The following is an 18,474-nucleotide window of genomic DNA, read 5'->3' on the forward strand; positions in this document are numbered from 1 at the left end:
GGCTTCTCTGTTCCCCCAGTTGCTTTTTCAAAGTGCCAGTCTTCCCTCAGGCTTGCCAAAGCCATGCCACGTTGGGTAAATCAATCATCACATCCCAATACAGGTCAAGACTATGGCAAAATCTTAGCCCTACTACTGATACTGGGTGTTTTGCCACCATTGCTTGGAGGTGAGTGAGGACTCCACAGCTTGAGCCCCACTGCTGCTCTGCTGTTGGCTTTTGTATGTGTCTGACAAACATGATCCTGCTTGGTGCCCCATGAAAATAAAGAAAAACTACCAACTGGTGCCTTCAGCGTGATGAGTGGCTGCTCAGCACAACCTTCAGAAGAAAAGAGTTAGTCACTTAAGGAAAAGTCACTTAACAGAATTGTGTACTAAGGACGTCTTGAAAGCGCTTGATGCTTCATACCAGAAAGAAATGAATGAGTGCTTCAAGTTTTTGCTGTAACTGCTTGTTGTAAAAGTCACACTGGAATAAAAGGAGTCAGAGCACTACAAGAGTTTTTTTCATGATAACCTTCCTATTGGTTTTAACCAAAAGGATTGAAACAGGTAGTTAATTCTCCAAGTTGATGTCTTGCTGGAAAGGGTTGCTGTTCAGTGTCCTCAACAGATCTTTTCTCTTGCTTAGCCCTGGAAAGTCAACAGGATGTATTCAGGTGTTTTTGTGATGTACTAGGGTATACAGAAAAAAACCTTAATTTTTGTCACCCGTCATCAGAGAGTTGAGATCCTAAGAAAAAGGCACCAGCTAGCTGTGACAACATGCTTTTAGAAGTTGCATGTGTATTGTTCATTAACACCATTAGTTAAACAGAAAAGCATTTGAATTTCAGGGAAGTACAAAGCGCTATAATTAAACTAAACAAATTTTTTAGGTGGTTTTAATAAATAAGAAATGAGAATGTACAACTCATTTATTAGGGGCTACTAGGTGTAACAAAGAAAACGTGTTTAGTAAAATGATGTGACACATTTGAAACGAGCTCAGGCTGTAAGAGCACTTGCTGCTATCAGTAAATTAATTAGATCCCCAGAGATCAGAACACATTTCAAGGCTCCTTTTTGTTTTCAGGCTTCAAAGTGTACGTGGTTTGTTGGAAGTTCTGCGTGCTTAAAAACCATGGTAGATTCAAAGACAAGAGAGAAAAAAAGAAAAGGAAAAGCTTTACAGATTTGTGGAGTAGGCTCGGCTACTGAGAGAGAGGCTGGCGTTTCCAACCAACAGATCAGGCTGCTGCATTTGTGCCTGTCTGGGATTTGCTCACAAATGTATTTTTCTGGCCTGGCCTCACAGAGAGTGCTGCTTGCTACCCCTTCCCAGTAGCCGACAGCAACAGTAAGCTTTCTCAGGTACTCACCTATTTATTGCCACATCCGCTTACAAATGTAAAATGGAAACACTAGAACAAAACAAAGTGTGTAATGCACACAGATGGATAAGGGTATGCTTGATGGAATAAATTTAGGTGAATTGAAATAGCAGGGGTGTTGCGATTGCAGTTAAGAAGATAACCATGTCAAATGAAGGATTACCTTTCATTTGATGTTTCTTCCCTTGAGTGCAATTCTTACCAGATGAAACCTGAACTAAGAAAATCTGGATCTCAAAGTGATTTCTCCACCTATTCAACTAGAGCTGAATCTTCATTAGGTTTTTTTGGCATCTTTTTAAAAATCCTTTTATAGCACAAGAAAAGTAGATTTCAATTCCACAAGCTTCTCTGTGCTGTGCTTGAACACCCTCTCGGTCTTTACTTCTGGCCAGCAATGCAGAACACCCTTTAAATACCATAAACTTCAGCTACTTTCCAGCCATCCCTTCACTCCCTTTTTTAATTTCATGGCATGGCTCTCTCTGACCACTGTAGAAATTTAGTCCTTACCTGCAGTGAGCTTCTAGCAGCATACGTGGTGAACTCACGCTTGCTCTCACAAGAGCGACCTAACCCTCCCTCCACCCTCAAATAACAGAAACCTTCAAAGACTTGGCACACACTGCTGCAAAGACCATTAAAAATATACATGAAAAAAACAGGCCTGGATTATTATCCATCTAGGATCTATTCCATTTCTTAATAGTTAGTATAATGAAAAGACCATTATACTATTCCTTTCATATCAGGATTTCCTGTAGCCCAATTTCACATAATTCAGTAATCCCACAACACAATCATAAATCCCTTGTTTACGTTGATTCCCGCTATTGTTTGTGTTTGTGTGTTTTGTTTTACACACAGATACTTCGGATTTTTTTCTGCTGGACCAGAAAGCTGTGAATTGCATTTACACAAGATTAAGATACCTTTCCTTATGAAGACCTACATATGATATCATACCCTAAAAAGGTCAAAAAAAAAAAAAAGGTTGGCTATGGTAAATGAGTGAAAAAGTGGTCAAAAGAGGCAAGTATAAACCAGCATGCTGTACTTCAAACAGATGAAATTGTTCCCTCGAAGACAAATTAGATAGACAAGGCAGAGACTGGGACTTTAAAATGTCCATATTGGTATTTCTAAGTGTTAATACTTACACTTCTGAATTTCTGGTTTGGCTATTGTGAAAATAGACACTATATAAATTAGAGGCCAGTTGAATCTATATGTTGCTGAGATGCATTTTCTTTCCATAGTAAATCTCGTAAAATGTTAATCTCGAAAGGTCTACCTGGGGACCAGTTGTCAATCTTTCTTGAAAGTCTACATTATGAGTCAAAACAGATCTTTGACAGCACAGTACACTTATTAAAAAAAGACTGGATGTGCTCAGAATCTCATTTCCATATTTCATCTGTTAAAAAAAAAAAGGTAAAACTGAGAACACGACACATTTGAACTTTTACAGTGAGGCTATTTTTAAGTTAATGATTTCCTTATCAAAGACAAAAAAAAAAAAAGAAGAAAAATGATATTTTAAACTAAAATTAATGAAATTTATTCCAGCCATTTAGGAAACAAAGGAAACGAAGGTTGTTAGTGAGCATAAGATAGAGGGCAAGATGACCACTCAAGTGGGTCCTTGACAAGGTGGAGGAACCTCCTGAAGTCTGAAGATGAAGGGAAAGCCACAGGACAGACTGGGGGTGGACTGGCAGGTGAGCAGCTCTGCAGAAAAGGACCTGAGGGTCCAGGGGAGCAGCAGGCTGAGGGGCTGCATCACAGGAAGGTCGCCAGCAGAGCAAGGGAAATGACTGTTGTCCTCCACTCAGCACTCGTGAGGTCCCATCTGGAGCACTCTGTCCAGTTTTGGGACTCCCCGGTAACAGCAAATACTTTGAGAGACTGGAGAGGGTCCAGTGGTGAGCCACTGTGATGGGTAGAGAGTCGGAGTGTGTGCTGAGTAAGGAATGGCTAGGGGCACTGGGCTTGTTCAGCCTGGAGAAGAGAAGGCTAAGGAGGTGACTGATTGCTGTCACCAGCAACGTAAGAGGGGTTATTGAGAAGACAGAGGGAGGCTTTTCTCAGAGGTGCACAGTAGAGGGGTGAAAGACAACAGTTGCAAGTCTCAGCGAGAGAAATTCTGATTGAACACATGGAAATTATTCCTCAAAGTGAACAGCAGCTCAGCTCTTTGTATTGGGTTTGCGTGGCAAGGTTTTGGTAGCGGGGGGGCTACAGGGGTGGCTTCTGTGAGAAGCTGCTAGAAGCTTCCCCTATGTCCGATAAAGTCAATGCCAGTGGGTTCCAAGACGGACCGACCGCTGGCCAAGGCCGAGCCCATCAGCGACAGTGGTAGCGCCTCTGGGATAGCATATTTAAGAAAGGGAAAAGAAGTTACAGGGGAGTAGCAGTTGCAGCGAGAGAGAGGAGTGAGAAGATGTGAGAGAAACAACTCCACAGACACCAAGGTCAGTGAAGAAGGAGGGGGAGAAGGTGGTCCAGGCGCCAGAGTGGAGATTCCCCTGCAGCCCGTGGTGAAGACCATGGTGAGGCAGGCTGTCCCCCTGCAGCCCATGGAGGTCCATGGTGGAGCAGATATCCACTGCAGCCTGTGGAGGACCCCACGCTGGAGCAGGTGGATGCCTGAAGGAGGCTGTGACCCATGGGAAGCCCACGCTGGAGCAGGCTCCTGGCAGGACCTGTGGCCCCGTGGACAGAAGAGCCCACGCTGGAGCAGGTTTGCTGGCAGGACTTGTGACCCCGCGGGGGACCCACGCTGGAGCAGTCTGTTCCTGAAGGACTGCACCCCGTGGATGGGACCCATGCTGGAGCAGTTCATGAAGAACTGTAGCCGTGGGAAGGACTCACGTTGGAGAAGTTCGTGGAGGACTGTCTCCCGTGGGAGGGACCCCATGCTGGAGCAGGGGAAGAGTGTGAGGAGTCCTCCCCGTGAGGAGGAAGGAGCGGCAGAAACAACATGTGATGAACTGACCACAACCCCATTCCCCGTCCCCCTGCGCTGCTTGGGGGAGGGAGGAGGTAGAGAAAATCAGAAGTAAAGTTAAGCCCGGGAAGAAGGGAGGGGTGGGGGGAAGGTGTTTTTAAGATTTGGTTTTATTTCTCATTATCCTGCTCTAATTTGACTAGCAATAAATTAAACTAATTTTTCCCCAAGTCGAGTCTGTTTTGCCCGTGACGGTAATTGCTGAGTGATCTCCCTGTCCTTATCTCAACCAACGAGCCTTTCGTTTTATTTTCTCTCCCCTGTCCAGCTGAGGAGGGGGAGTGACAGAGCGGCTTTGGTGGGCACCTGGCATCCAGCCAGGGTCAACCCACCACACTCTTGAACAGATGCCCAAATCTCCCTTCATGGAGATGGTCAGAGCTCTCCTGGAGAAGCTCTTGAGCCACCTGAATGAACTATCCCTGGTTGCAGTGCAGGGAGCCTGGACCAGATGACCCCCTAGAGGTCCCTTCCAACCTAAATTATTCTACAGTTCACAATTTCATTCTGGATATTATTTTCCTGAAGTTACAACATACTTTAAAATGCTTTTTAAAGCAACATTCCTTCTGACACTTACTAGATGTTGGCATGTCGTTTTATTCGGGTATCGAGCAGTGCTTTGGCATGCAAGAGGAAAGAGACACACCACATACATAAAACAGTGCAAGAGCAGAGGATATAACTCCCTCATAAGCAATACTACTTTTTACGTTGGAAAGATACTTCACATTTGAAGAAAAAATGTGAGATGAAACCCCTATTCTTCAGCTGATTCAGTATATTTTAAATGTTAATATTAAAACAGTATAAATATATATTATTTATATTTACTATAAATATATATTCTTTATATTTAATATATAAGTATTAAAATGTTCTCCCTTACTCTGAGCATGAATTTTGGTATGTGTAAGAAGAAACTTGTGGAAAAAATGACCAGATAATAGTAAGAAGCCTTAAAAAACATATGGAAATCAGGACCATTTGAAAATTGAAGTCTTATGAAGAAATATATATACTTAGGAGCCCACCTTCCTAATCACAGTATCAAAAAACCCAGATCCACAAGTAAGTTTATATTAGTTTCTTTGCCAGTGCTGCAGGTGGCTATTATTAAAAAAAAAAAAAAAGTTATTCAGCTCTCAAAAGACTGTAAATAATAATTTCAGTTTCAATCATATGCAGTAAACTGAGGCATCATGTTGTTTAGAAGCTTTATAAAAATTACACTGAACATTATTTATCTGAGTTTTAAAAAAATTCACTTGGAGTCCTTAATAGCCACAATAGTATTACAAACATTTATATACACTGCTTTCATTGAAGAAAGAGTTGATTTAAGTGCTACACTGATGAAAATGATTTTACAACCACATCTGTTTTCATTTGTTTTGCATTCACGCTGTATTATTTTAAGTGTTTCAGTATTATCGGTATACTATCTTCTGATTGTGTACTGATAGGATGATCTGTTTATCTCTATCACATGAACAATTAGTAGAACTGAAAAGTCCAGTGTGTGCTACGAAAAAACTGCAGTCTGGATACCCCAGAGTATATCAACAGCAAACCATATGTGTTTGGGTTGGTGCCCTACAGGATTTACCCCATCAGCTCCGGGTGGCCCCAAGCTTTGTGCTGCCACCTCCATCTCCACTTCTCAACCCGACTGCATTTCCAATTCAAAATTCCAGCAGAAAACACACAATCACCCTCATACTGCCTACGTCTTTAGGCTTCGGGCCAGTTTCCCACGCAAAAGTTTTAATTTACCAACCTCTCGTGTACTTTTTCACTCCCTTGCCACACGTTTTGCACCATTATGTGTAATACATTGCCTTTTCAACACAGCAGAGGAAGGTTCTGGCCAGAGAGGCATTTTGATGGCCAGGGTAGAAAGGGAGGTACTGACTGAGCAGTCTCAGGCAGCAGCTTTTCCCATGACATATACAACCTATGTTTCAGTTTTGTCACTAAAGGGAAAAAAATCACGGCCAATCCACGTGAAACCTGTTGTCTGCATCCTGTTACCACAGTCCTACAGAAAACCACTGTACGGACAATATGGCATAGGACGCATTTATGCAAATTAAGACTAGTGCACCCACAAGTGATTTTCTATGCTCTTGTGTTATAGTAACTTAAACAGAATCCAGTTTATAGTCACTTTCTAGCTCAAACAAAATCCATTGTATAGCATTAATAGAAAGACTTGCTAAAGCCTTAGGCCACAAGTGGTGAACTTATGCTCAACTTATACTTAGTTACATGAAGGGAGGCCCTGAGAAGCTGCACCCTGTGAAAAATAAGGTAGCTACATCTGTCGGCAGAAGCTGCATCCTCATGATAAGAAAAGGAACGGCCTGCCTGGAGACAGAAAAAGGATCCAGTGAGGAACAAGAAGACCCCAGACCCAAATATTACTATTGGACCAAACTGTCACATGAGGGGAGGGGAACTTAGATTGTAAGGGTATAATTGCCCAGAGATTTCTTTGTTGGGGTCCCTCTCCGGAGGCACCCAGCTCGAGCTGTCCTATACCGCTGTACCACTCAATAAATTCGTCTGATGTACGTCGTGTCGGAGACTCTGCTTCGGGAAAACTAGGGTCAAGCCTGAGGGAAGAGGAAGCGCCCAAGGGTGAGTGCGTGTGTGTGAGGAGTCAGAAGGGCACCCGTCGGCTCACTGGAGCCGCCTGCTGCGAAGGGACTCCGGTCCTAGGAGTGAAAGTCTCGGGTGGTGTGTGTGTGACTCCTTGATTGGTGTGTGAATGCTCAGGCAGCGGCTTCTCCCTTAACGCTTGAAAAGCCTGCCCATAAACTAGCAACTCTTTAAAATACTTAGAAGTTGTATGAGAAAAGAAAAAAAAATATGGAGAAATATATTTCTGTGATGTTTCCTCAACCTGATTCCTTTTTGCATTTATATAAAGAAATAATGTACTGATTTGCATACAGCTGAACATTAATTTTCTAAGTATGGCATGCTGTTTATGACAACCATCTCCTCAGACTTTATTTCTTTGTCTCAATCAGTCCACTTAAAATCAACATCGAAAATTTTTGCAGAGGCAGTGGAAATTTTAAAGTTGTTTATATTTTTGCATTCAATTTACTATGCATTGTAACCACTTCTGGTTTAGATAGATAATGTTTCTGAGAAATCAAACAAAATGAAGATACAAATCTAAAACTCTGTGCAAAGCCTGAATTCTTCAGACTGTGTGTGATCTTGTGTAATAAAAGCGCATGTAGCAACTTTGATGAGAGACAGCCATAATGCTTTAATGCCAAGCATGAAAACTAAAAATTCGTAACTTTTTCAAAGGGGAAAATACAGTTTAAGAGCAACAAAAAACTAACATCACTAACTTGTAATATGGAGTGCATCTCAGCTGTTTAAATTTGAACTTGTTTAAATTTGCTTTTAAAAAGCACCAAGATTTGGTAACTACATAGAATCACAGAATAATTTAGGCTTGAAGGGATGTGTAGAGGTCATCTAGTCCAAGCCCCTGCTCAAAGCTGGCCCAGGGCTGTGTCTGATCAAGTTCAGACCGTCTCCATGGATTGAAACTCCACTGCCTCACCAGACACCTTGTTCCAGTGTCCAACCACCCTCATGGTGGAAACATTTTCCATTATGTCAAATCAGAATTTCCCATGCTCCGACATGTGCCCCTTGCCCCTCACACTATCACTGTGCACCTCTGAGAAGAAAGGACTTGCTTAGACATCAGCAAGTCCAACTCTAAAAATCAGGAAATGCCAAGTGGTCTTGCTCCTGCTTCTTTGTTGCAAGAATCATCCTACGGTTTTCACTGGAACTATCAGGTGCCATCATTTTTTGCATAGGACTCTCACATCTTTCCAGGCCCAAAAGACAAACCACAGTCCGTATGGAATAAAACTGTCTTTAGCAGGATCTTTCCATTATTGGGGGAAAATCTGCCTATTCTGTGCTCCAGGCTGTTGTGGCTGGCCTGTTGGCAGGTCCTGAGATTTCTCATTAATGCCAGCTTATTTACCCTAAACTACTCCACACTTTGTGGCGTGGATGTCTCCCCTTCCACTAATTCAGTAATCATTTTATCCGTAATTTAGTTTCTCTGTTCATAAAATAGAAGTACAGACACCGTTTTGCTTCTCAGGAGCACTCGGAGCAGAAGGAGCTGATGTCTGTAAGGTCTCAGATTGCACGGCTTGGAAAAGAGGATGAAAAAATACATAATTGTATATTTACTGTATTAGACAGCATCTCATGAATGGCTTGAGATTATCTGCTGAACATTAGGATACAGTTCAGCTAACTTATTCAGTTACTATCATGAAGCAAAATCCTCTTAAAATGCCTTCTGTAATCACGTGGATCACTTTATTAAGTGTTCTAACATCACAAAGTGCAAGCAAGGGCTATCCAGGCCTAAGAAGTCTACTTGAACGGAACTAAATGTACTTTTTATTTGTGGCTCAGTAGACATTACCCCACTAACCAAAAAAGTTACAGTGGCCATTCTCATGCCTTAAAAAGGAAAATCAAGACAGAATATTTTTATGAAATTAGGGTGTTTGTGTGATTTGCTAGAACTAGGGTTGATAGTGGTTGTAATATGGTGCCAAATTGAATTCAATAATAATATGAACCTAGCAGTGTTTATACAAGTCTGATGAAAGGTACTTGTGCTGCCAATAATTTTATATATCATGATATAATTTTATGAAGCTAAAAATCATGTTGAAACCCAACAGGAAAGGGAGTAAAAATAAGATGTAAAAAGCATTCTTAACGGGTGCTCTACTAGAGTTTCCCAAACAGAAGATTTCAATCCCATCTTGTTTCTGCCAGGTAAATAACTGTTTTGATTTTAAAAACAGAAAAAAGAAGCCAACTCCTAACTTCTACTTAAGCAAGTCTGTGACTTTCTGTGTGACTTGTCAAAATTAACCTTGTGAAGGCAATCTATGTTAACAGAGCCCGATTTAATCTAAGTCTAAACAGACAGTGAATATCACTAAAGCCTATTATAATGGTCAAAGGTACTGGGCAAAAAAAAGAAATTAAATCATTTAGGTTGAAAAACTGACAAAATTGAAAAAATTATCTGATAGATTGTGACCAACCCTCATGGGAATATTTTCTAACTTTTCAGTATTTTCTACATAAAAATTTTTGTTTCCACATTTTTTTTGATGAGGACTAATTAAAGAGCACTCTCCTCCTGTTGTCAAGAAGAGGGAGCATGGCTTCATTTTATGTGAGTAGGATGTAGGGAATAAATCTTTCACTCTCCTCAACTTTATCCTAACTCTCTTATAGATACTACATAGCTGCAGGAATGCCAACTCTACAAGTATAGAATGAATAGGCAAGCTTTTACTGAAGTTGAATGCTTCAGGATTTATTTTCCAAAGCCAAGAGCACATCTCAGTGCATATAACAAACAAATCTATACCCATCTTACCAGTCATAAATGAAACAGACCAAGGCAATATTGCAGAAAATTATTAGTATTATAAAAACCAGCTACAGCTCATTTGTCTCTCCAGAAAAGAGCAAGCCTACTTCAGTACTATGACATTTTATGAAATGTGAAGTATCATGCTAGTATTCATGAGTACTATTACCATTTTGGTTTCCTTTGTACATTATGATTTAATCTTGAATACACATCTTGAATATTAGTGCTAAGCTGCTTTACTGCCTGAGATGTCTTCATGCTGATATCCCATAATAGAATCTTGTGCAATTAAGACATATTTCAACATGAAGTGGATTCCAGCTGGAAGACAGGAGAAGGGAGAGCGATGCTTCCCCTGATTAGCGATGTTCAGGCACTGTTATTCTGAGATGCTGTTCCCTCCACGTACACAAAAACGTACCATTTGCACATCGCTCAAACACCTTCACGTGCTGCCTCTGCAGCTGCAACCCCGGTACCTGCCATCAGCCCAGACCCTAGTTAAGCTTTTTCCATACTGGTGCCCACTGCCAGGACAATGGCTGTGGGAAAACAAAACCCCGTCAATTAGATGAGACTTCTTTTACCTCCCAACAAACCTTAATGCCTCACAGGGCTGTCTAAAGGAGCCCTTTCCTCCATGATGTCTCTGCCCCTTCTGACAGCCACACAGAGCCTGGACAGCCAGGGTATACTCTAACCATCGAGCACCTTGAGTAGAGAAATTTGGTGCATCTGCTTCTGCATTATGGATTGTCTTTAAAATCTTCTTGTTTCTTGATCATTCGTTTTGAGCTCTGACGAGCAACTGATATTTTTCATCAGTTTTCCCCTGGGTGCATCTGGAGGTCAAGTGGCACAGTGAGTTTGGAAGAAGTGACTGGCTCAGGTCACCAGTTCAACTTAATGTTTAGATCCAAGCTTTGCACTGATGGAAAAAACTGCCTGTAATACTTTATGAACAAGCAGAATATAGAGAAAAAAAAACTCAGGGATGAATTACCAGTATTTATTTTGCATTCCTGTTTGGTTTTGGGTTTTTTTGTTGCCAGGATAAAACAAATCAAGGTCTTTTGTTTGAAAAATATTTGATAAAGATTGTCCAATATATCTCTTTGTTGTTTTCTCCCTTTACCTTGCAACTGCAGATGGTTTGTTCTTTACAGACACATAGCAAACATATTATTATTGGACAGCATTAAAGCTTCAATTAGTAAGAGCAAACATAGTCAAGCAGATGATCATGTACTTTTTCTTTTTTTTAACATTTTTCCCCCTTTTGTTCAGTGATATTGTTAAGGAAAACTTACTACTTACCCAACATTTTCTGCATCTTCATCACACTCAGCCCTATATTTGCAAACTCCACATTTTGAGTGTTTTCTCTGAACTTCTGTCCCAGATCCTTCATACTCTAAAAAAAATAAGGTATTGTTAACAGATAGCATGACTTTCATATTAAGCTCTGATTTTGCTTACCTAAATCCATTTGCCTTCAGGTATATTGTCAACATGAAGTTATCATATACTGAAGCTATTAACAGTAATAGTGCTCCCTTTTTCAAAATCAGGCAATTGGAGGTTGGTAGAACTGTACCAGTGATGAGAAAGCATCCCTGAAAACACTAATGATTCATTGATTGACTCTTCCTTTATTCTTATTTCAGTGATTTGTATTTATTCTCGCCCCACCAGACACACAACCGGCATTGACATGTGTCCCAGTCACATTTGCTCTTAATTGGCACTGATAATGGATAAACCCTGTGCCTTTTAATGGCCTTGAATATTAGGTAGTAGGGATTTGAATGCTATTTTCTTTGACAGTCTTTAATTACAGATATCCTTATGCAAGGTTACTGCTTGCTTTTTTTCCCCTTTTTGATTCCCAATGATGGCATTAGACTGTGCTCATATCTCATATATGCTGTGGTATATTTTCCAGATTACTCTGTTTAGTTGTACAGGACTAAAAGAAAAAAGTCATCTTAACAAGAAACTGGTAGAAATGCTATGTACCCTAAAAAGCAAAATTAATATCTCACATATTCTGATCCTAAAAATATCTGCACGAATCTTATCGTTGACATGGACATCAAAACTCTTCACCAAGTAAAAGAGAAATTAACTATACTCTTACCATTTCACTACCATTAATCACTCCTATATTTTATTTTAACAAAGGGATAAAGGAGAGCTAGATATTTGAAAAGAAGGAAAAGAACCACAGAAATCTGCAGAGGGAGTCGAGAACCAGTTAACGTATCGCAGTATCGTGGTGGTGTACAGCTGACTACACAAGGCTGTCGGATGGACAGAGATCAAAGTGATTCCTTTTCTCATAGCAGCTTTATGTGCTGTAGCAACAGCAAATCAAACACCACCAATTAAACAGCTGCATTTGCATTCTTTAAATGTAAATAGGAAAAAGAAATCCACAACAGTCCTTCCTAATTTTCCTGGATCTTGGCTGAAGGGAATCTCTCCCTCCTACCTGTGGGGCTGCGCTTACATGAAGAATAGTGCAGGTGAGCCTCTCAAATTAACTTCTGTCTAAAGCATGCTGTGCCTTTTTCAAAGATTAATACATATCAAACTTTATTACAAAATTCCCACTGTAGAAATTCTATCACTACTGTTATTAAATTGCAGTAGAGGTCATTTGCTTTTATCTTTACAAATGTACATCTTATTTGATTTTCCTTCTTTCTAGATACCACATTCCTATGCCTGTGTTTGGCATCCTAAAGTGTCCTTTAGTGTCAGATTTCACTTTTCCATGCCAATAAATGATCCCCTACAGTTTGAAGAAGTTAAACCAATGGCACTGCTCATGGCTTTCATTCATGGTATTTCCACTTCTTTTGCTGTTCGTATGACCCTCAATGCCCTTCCCCAGCATGTTAACACCCTCCGGAGTTACGGGTACAAGAGCTGGACACACTGGTCCAGAAGAGCTGTCATCAAAGCCAAATACCATCTATGATATTCTTCAGTTAAAACATCCAACAATCATATTAATTTTTCACCATTTTCCTGCACTGACCATTATTATTCACATTCACTTTATTATCCACCTTATTCCTCAATGAGTCCTTTTCAGGGTCATCCGTCTGTAGGAGAGAGGCTGACATCGAGGAAAAATCACCTAGATCCTGGACTCGCTACATGTAACTCTGTCCTCAGACATTAAAATCCTGCCTGCTTGGGCACACTGTTAGCTCAGTGACCTGTCCTCTGTCATCCAGACCAAATCAGTACTGACTGATTTGCTCCCAGGTCACCAGTGGAAGGGGTCATGAGGCCAAGAACAGTCCCTAGAAACACACTCATTTTGTAACGATTCCTTAACATTTAATGATCCATTGATCGGCAATATTTTTGCACATTAGATGTGTGCTGTGTGGATGGTGTGCCCTTTAGTTACTTAGACTTGTATGAGAGATAGATTACCTTTGACTGAGAAAAGTGATTGTTTTGAGGTGGTATGCTTACATAAAATGTTCTGTCGTACAAATGCCTTTCTTGGAAAAATAAGTTAAAAAAAAAGGTAAATTTCTCAATAAAGGTTTTCCATGAATCCATGATGAGTGGTATTGTGGAAACATTATTCTCACACTAAATCCAAAACACAGAACTGTACCACCTACTAAGAAGAAAATTAACTCTATCCCAGCTGAAACCAGGACAACTGGCATTAAATATTTTCCCCTCCCTTAATTCTGTACTCAGTTGATTCCTCCACTTTCTATTCCACTGCTTTGCTTCTGATGGATGTCAGAATAAGAGGCTGTAGCCCCCCGATCATCCCCTGATCATCACATTTATCTTTTCTCAAAATATTTGTACATTATTTCTCATTGTTCTGCTGAAGAAAAAGAGACAAAAAAGTCATCGTCAGCCCACAGAATTCTTTACCACCTATTTTTAAAGCTTTCAGGTGCAAACCAGCCAGACTTGCTGGTTGCAAAACAACTGTCTTCAACATTTGGTGCTCAATATCCTTCTGCAGTACTGCTAGCATGGAAAATATTTCATCATATCCTGTATATACTATCTGACTTGACTACAAATACAACCAGAATGCTTTACAGAGCACTTTTGCTGCACTATTAGCATTTCAGTTTTGTAATGGAGCAAAAGAAGCAACATGTACACACATGCATGTGCACATGCACACTGTTCCTCATGGGCTCTAGTTCTGCTCCCTGTGAATGCCCCAACACATTTTCATTTTCATAAACAGTAGTCCACAACTACTTGTTCATTGTTTCTATATGCTATTCAGTGTAAACTTCTCTCTTTCTCCTTTCCTCTCCCCCTAAAATTGCATTCTCTACCTTTTTAAATTAGGTTTGTTTTAGAAAAAGTGTGGCCTTTTTTTCCTGATCAGAAATTGCTGGACCTTATGTATATAGAATTATTTACCTGTACTGCATTTTGTTTGCAAAGAATAAATATGTGCAAGTCAAGAACACCTGCACCTCAGGTACCAATAATTTACACCTGTCAGGATGAGGTGTAATACAGATGAATGTGTATTGATGCAACATTTCCAAGTTAGGTGACAGCCATCTATAATTTTTAGAAGCTTCTTTCATTACTAGCTGCATGATGTTTTAGTACTAGTAGCATGAGACACTGCATATAATTTAGACTGAAGTCCTTCAAGAAAATAGAGCTTTTCCCACCAATACAGAATAGATGAATACTGTTTTTCAGCCTGAATTGGTAGCAGACATTTTCAGTACCCAACTTGTGTGCTGTTAAAATAAGTTAACCCATTAATATTTGAGAGCATAAGTTTCTCTGGTGCAAATGTCTCCAAACAGGCAATGCATCCCTTGACAGATTGCCCCTCCCTTCTCCTTTCTCCTCCACATTTGACTGTTCCTAAATAGGTTATAGCCATTAATTTTAATATTCCAATCAATCAGATCTTCCAGCATGTTTCAGTAATATCAATTAGGTCAAAGTATGCTCCCAAATGAGCAATTCAAGCTCCTCTTGTTTATTATGCAGGCTTATAATGTTGATGTATAGATGATTACAGAATTTCTTCTCCTCACTTTCGTTGGTATCTTGATTAATTCTGTTCTTTGACATCTTAATTTCATGTTGAGTGAAAGCTCATTTTCCCTCTCTTTTCAGCTTCCTTTTGTGTTTCAGGGCAGCACCTCATTAATGCTCTGTCTTTCAAAAGAAATGAGGCACAAGGATGGGATCTGTGACTCCCAGTTGTCTCTCTGAGCTGCAGTGCTCCCTAACACTTCTCCTCGAGTCATTATTCCTCTGCAGAAGACGGCCAGCTATATCTTAGGAGCTGCAGGGTAGGAGCCTGCAAATGGACAGTAGCTCTCGAGGAACTGGCCAGCAGTAAATTGCTTCCCTCAGCAACTCATTTGTGTGTTCCTACAATGACAATATGGCTGGGTTTCTGCTGAGGGTTTTCAATCAGGCTTGAAGTAAAAGCATCAGTCTGTGTCAAGGTGAAGTTTGGTCTGCCCCAAGGCATGGCCTGGAAAGGGAGCTCTGCTGTATATATGTATTTATCACTGTTCACAATGAAGCAGGGGGAGCTTGTGGGGAGCTGCAACTACTCAGTAGCAATGTACGGATGGAATAAAGATTCCCTTGTCTGGGAAAGCCCCTCTGAAAACCATTTCCTGTCATCTGTTTTGGGAGTACAGTGATTTTCGCTGTATCTCATGGGAGCAACTAATCTCAAAAAGATTTTGGAAAAATAGGAAGGACCGCAGCAAATCCCTTTCCGCACCCAAAAGTACAGAAGAACCCCGCCGTGATCAGACTGTGATTCCCTCAGCACAGCTAGCACTGGAAATTCCTCTCAAAATACCACAGTCCACAGCATCACACATGACGGGCTGCAGTTCACTGAACAGTTTAGTGACTTACTTATCCTCTCTTCCACTAATTTTTAGGGCAACTTTAATGACACACTTCGTTAAAATGGAGATTTTGCCTGTAATTTAAAACAAAGCTGCAAACTTGCTCTTTTGTCTGTAAGTATATATTTAAAGCAAGTGCAACAACTACTGTTAGCTATCCCAAATTTTTGGCAAGCTGTGTCTGGAATTATGTTGACCATGCTGCTGGATCATACGCAAAAGCAATATTTACCAGTGTGGAAGGTCCTGTTCTCTTATCCAGCTACCCAGCTGGCTTAGAAGCAAAGACTGGCGTGGTATAGCCAGAGATCTATACCTGGCTGAAAAATACTTTCCCTGTGCAGTATAGACCACACACTGCAGCTGTAAGCGTGCTCCAGTAAAGATACCAGCCTTTGAAGTTTGATTTTGCAAGAGGGGGCATTACAGGTTTAACACAAGGATTCCTGGTCTATTTGTGACTGAGGTGCCTAGAGAAAGAGAGTTTGAAGTTTCATACCCTAATCACAACCCAGCCAAGGTGATATGTTTGCCCAGTGGTTATGATAATGATAGCATGTGCACTTTTAAGCAAAGGACTTGAGGACGTGCACTGTAAGACTCCCTACCACCACTACCCTTGTTATGTGTTAGGTATTTTACACATCTGACAACTATAACTTCTGTTTTGCTTCTATGCATATGACGCCATGGATAATGGTGGGGAAAGCTGGCATACTGTGAGAGCTGGATCAGCTTTTACACTGCAGGACCCTCTGGTTGGAGAACTCGAATATCCATTCACTCCACTGCCTTGCTTCAAATGCAGCTAACTCCTTTTTCTCCAAAGGAAGACACAACAACTTCAGAGTAACCACCAGGGAAATTATGCATGAGTAGATGATGGTGGAAAATGGAAAGGACAAGAAAGTCACCAGATGCCAAGGGAGGTGTCCCACAATTTCATGAACACGCCGAATGCCATTCTGCAGGCCCTATTCAGGCTGCATGAGATGAACCTGCCCTCACTTGCTATCTGTCATCCTGCAGAAGAGGCAAGAGGAGTCTGTCCTTCTGTGCCCCTGGCTCCAGCGTCCTTCCGAGCAAGCTCCAGCCCCGCTGAAAACCCTGCTTAGAATAAGTTTTCACCAACAGAAGGTGTGAACGTTCAGGCTCTTTGCTTCTGCCTTGCTGAATCTTTGGTGAAAACACAGTAATTCTTGCAAGTTATAGTTCAGTGTTAATTTTACTTACAGGGAGTAGGATCTCAACAGAAATAAATAGGGCTATTTGAAGCTAAAGTGATACTCAGTGACAAGCCACGTGATGGAATCGGCACTTAAATCTTAAGTCACACACCATTATAGAAATATGCTAAGAGACGTGATGTTACCTCCTACCCAGAGTGTTAGTTAATCACCATCAAGTTTCTGCAGTCATATTAAAATACATTAAAACAAATCAGTAGCATTATTACAAATTAAAATGAAAAATATTCGAGGTTCTAAACTGTGTCTGTTTATACCACCCTGACTGTGTGACAATTACTGGATAAGTGTTGTCCCCAGCGAGGCGAAGGAACAGATGGCAGCCTGCTAAAAAGCACATACTGTATATCAATTTATTAATTACTAAATGCAATCTGCTAGACGTTCATCACAAGATACTTTAGCCATTAAAATTCAGAGGGATTAGAAATTCAAAACAAATTATTTTAACAATAATTAACTTAGCTATATGTATTGCAAGCATGTTATTTCCTTAGTTTAAAAGCCTGAAATGATTGGGTGCCATCTGTCTAACTACCATTACATCTTTTTTAATATCAAAAGTGCATTTTGCTTAGGTACACAGATAAATGCAGAACAAAAGAATAAAAAATTAATGTTATGGGCATAGTAGGAGACTTAGAAATCTTACCCTTGTTGGTTGATTACTAGAGCACAGAACCTGCCTCTTCTAGGACACTGATTTGTCTCTGAGAAGCTGGCTTGAAAAGTCATTACCATTTGTTAACTCTTTGATGGTGTATGTAACACAGGCTGATGGTTTTCAACACATCCTTGCAAAGGCGTAACTATATCACAAAGTCAACATCACAGCTGCCATTTGCTGGCAGTATCAAATAGAAAAAGTAAGGACTATGGAGCGAGAAAAAAAAAGGCCTTTACTTGGAGGGATACGGGAAGAACGGCTCAGAAGTGCTCGTTTACCAAAGACGGGACCTGGGAGCTCAGAAAAAATAAGGTTCTCCTTCAAAAGTTATTGCACTATGCCCGGATGCTGGATGGAAAATACTACCAAAAAAAGCCTTACGAATAAGGACTACTGCCAGATGAAAGCAAATTATCTTTGTCATCAATACCTTTGACCAAAAAAAGGAACCAACTTCGTCTTTAAAAAGCTTTCCTTTAAGAATCAGTGTTCCCATCTGCAGTGGGCCAAAATTTCTTCTAATAATGTAGGATATAATTGTAAATCTGAGCAGAATTTAGACCAATGGCTCTGATTGCCCTTTCAGTTGTCTCACTACTAGATGGGCAATGTCGTGCTAGGATCTTTTTTAGAATATTTACAAGGACAATAGCTTTAACACAAGACTGAGATCTTCTGAACATGGAGACTACTTCAGCTAAATGATAGGACTTCTACCACACTAGGAGTCCTGAGTGCCAGCTCTTTTTAGAGCAAAAGGGCAAGAAGATCACTAAGATGACTGCTTCTTTTTAGACCTTCTTG

At 40.5% G+C, this 18,474-nt stretch overlaps 1 protein-coding gene across 1 annotated transcript in view; it reads right to left on the reverse strand.

Moving 5' to 3' along the window:
- The window catches only part of TMEFF1 (transmembrane protein with EGF like and two follistatin like domains 1), a 128,412-nt gene that overhangs the window by 20,768 nt on the left and 89,170 nt on the right, over positions 1-18,474 (reverse strand). Inside the window, exon 5 of the mRNA XM_050892232.1 lies at positions 11,165-11,261. Within this exon, the coding sequence (XP_050748189.1) occupies positions 11,165-11,261 (97 nt within the window). The remainder of the gene's footprint in view (positions 1-11,164; positions 11,262-18,474) is intronic.

Source organism: Gymnogyps californianus, chromosome 2 (assembly GCF_018139145.2).
Source record: "Gymnogyps californianus isolate 813 chromosome 2, ASM1813914v2, whole genome shotgun sequence".
Classification (NCBI taxonomy): Eukaryota; Metazoa; Chordata; class Aves; order Accipitriformes; family Cathartidae; genus Gymnogyps; species Gymnogyps californianus.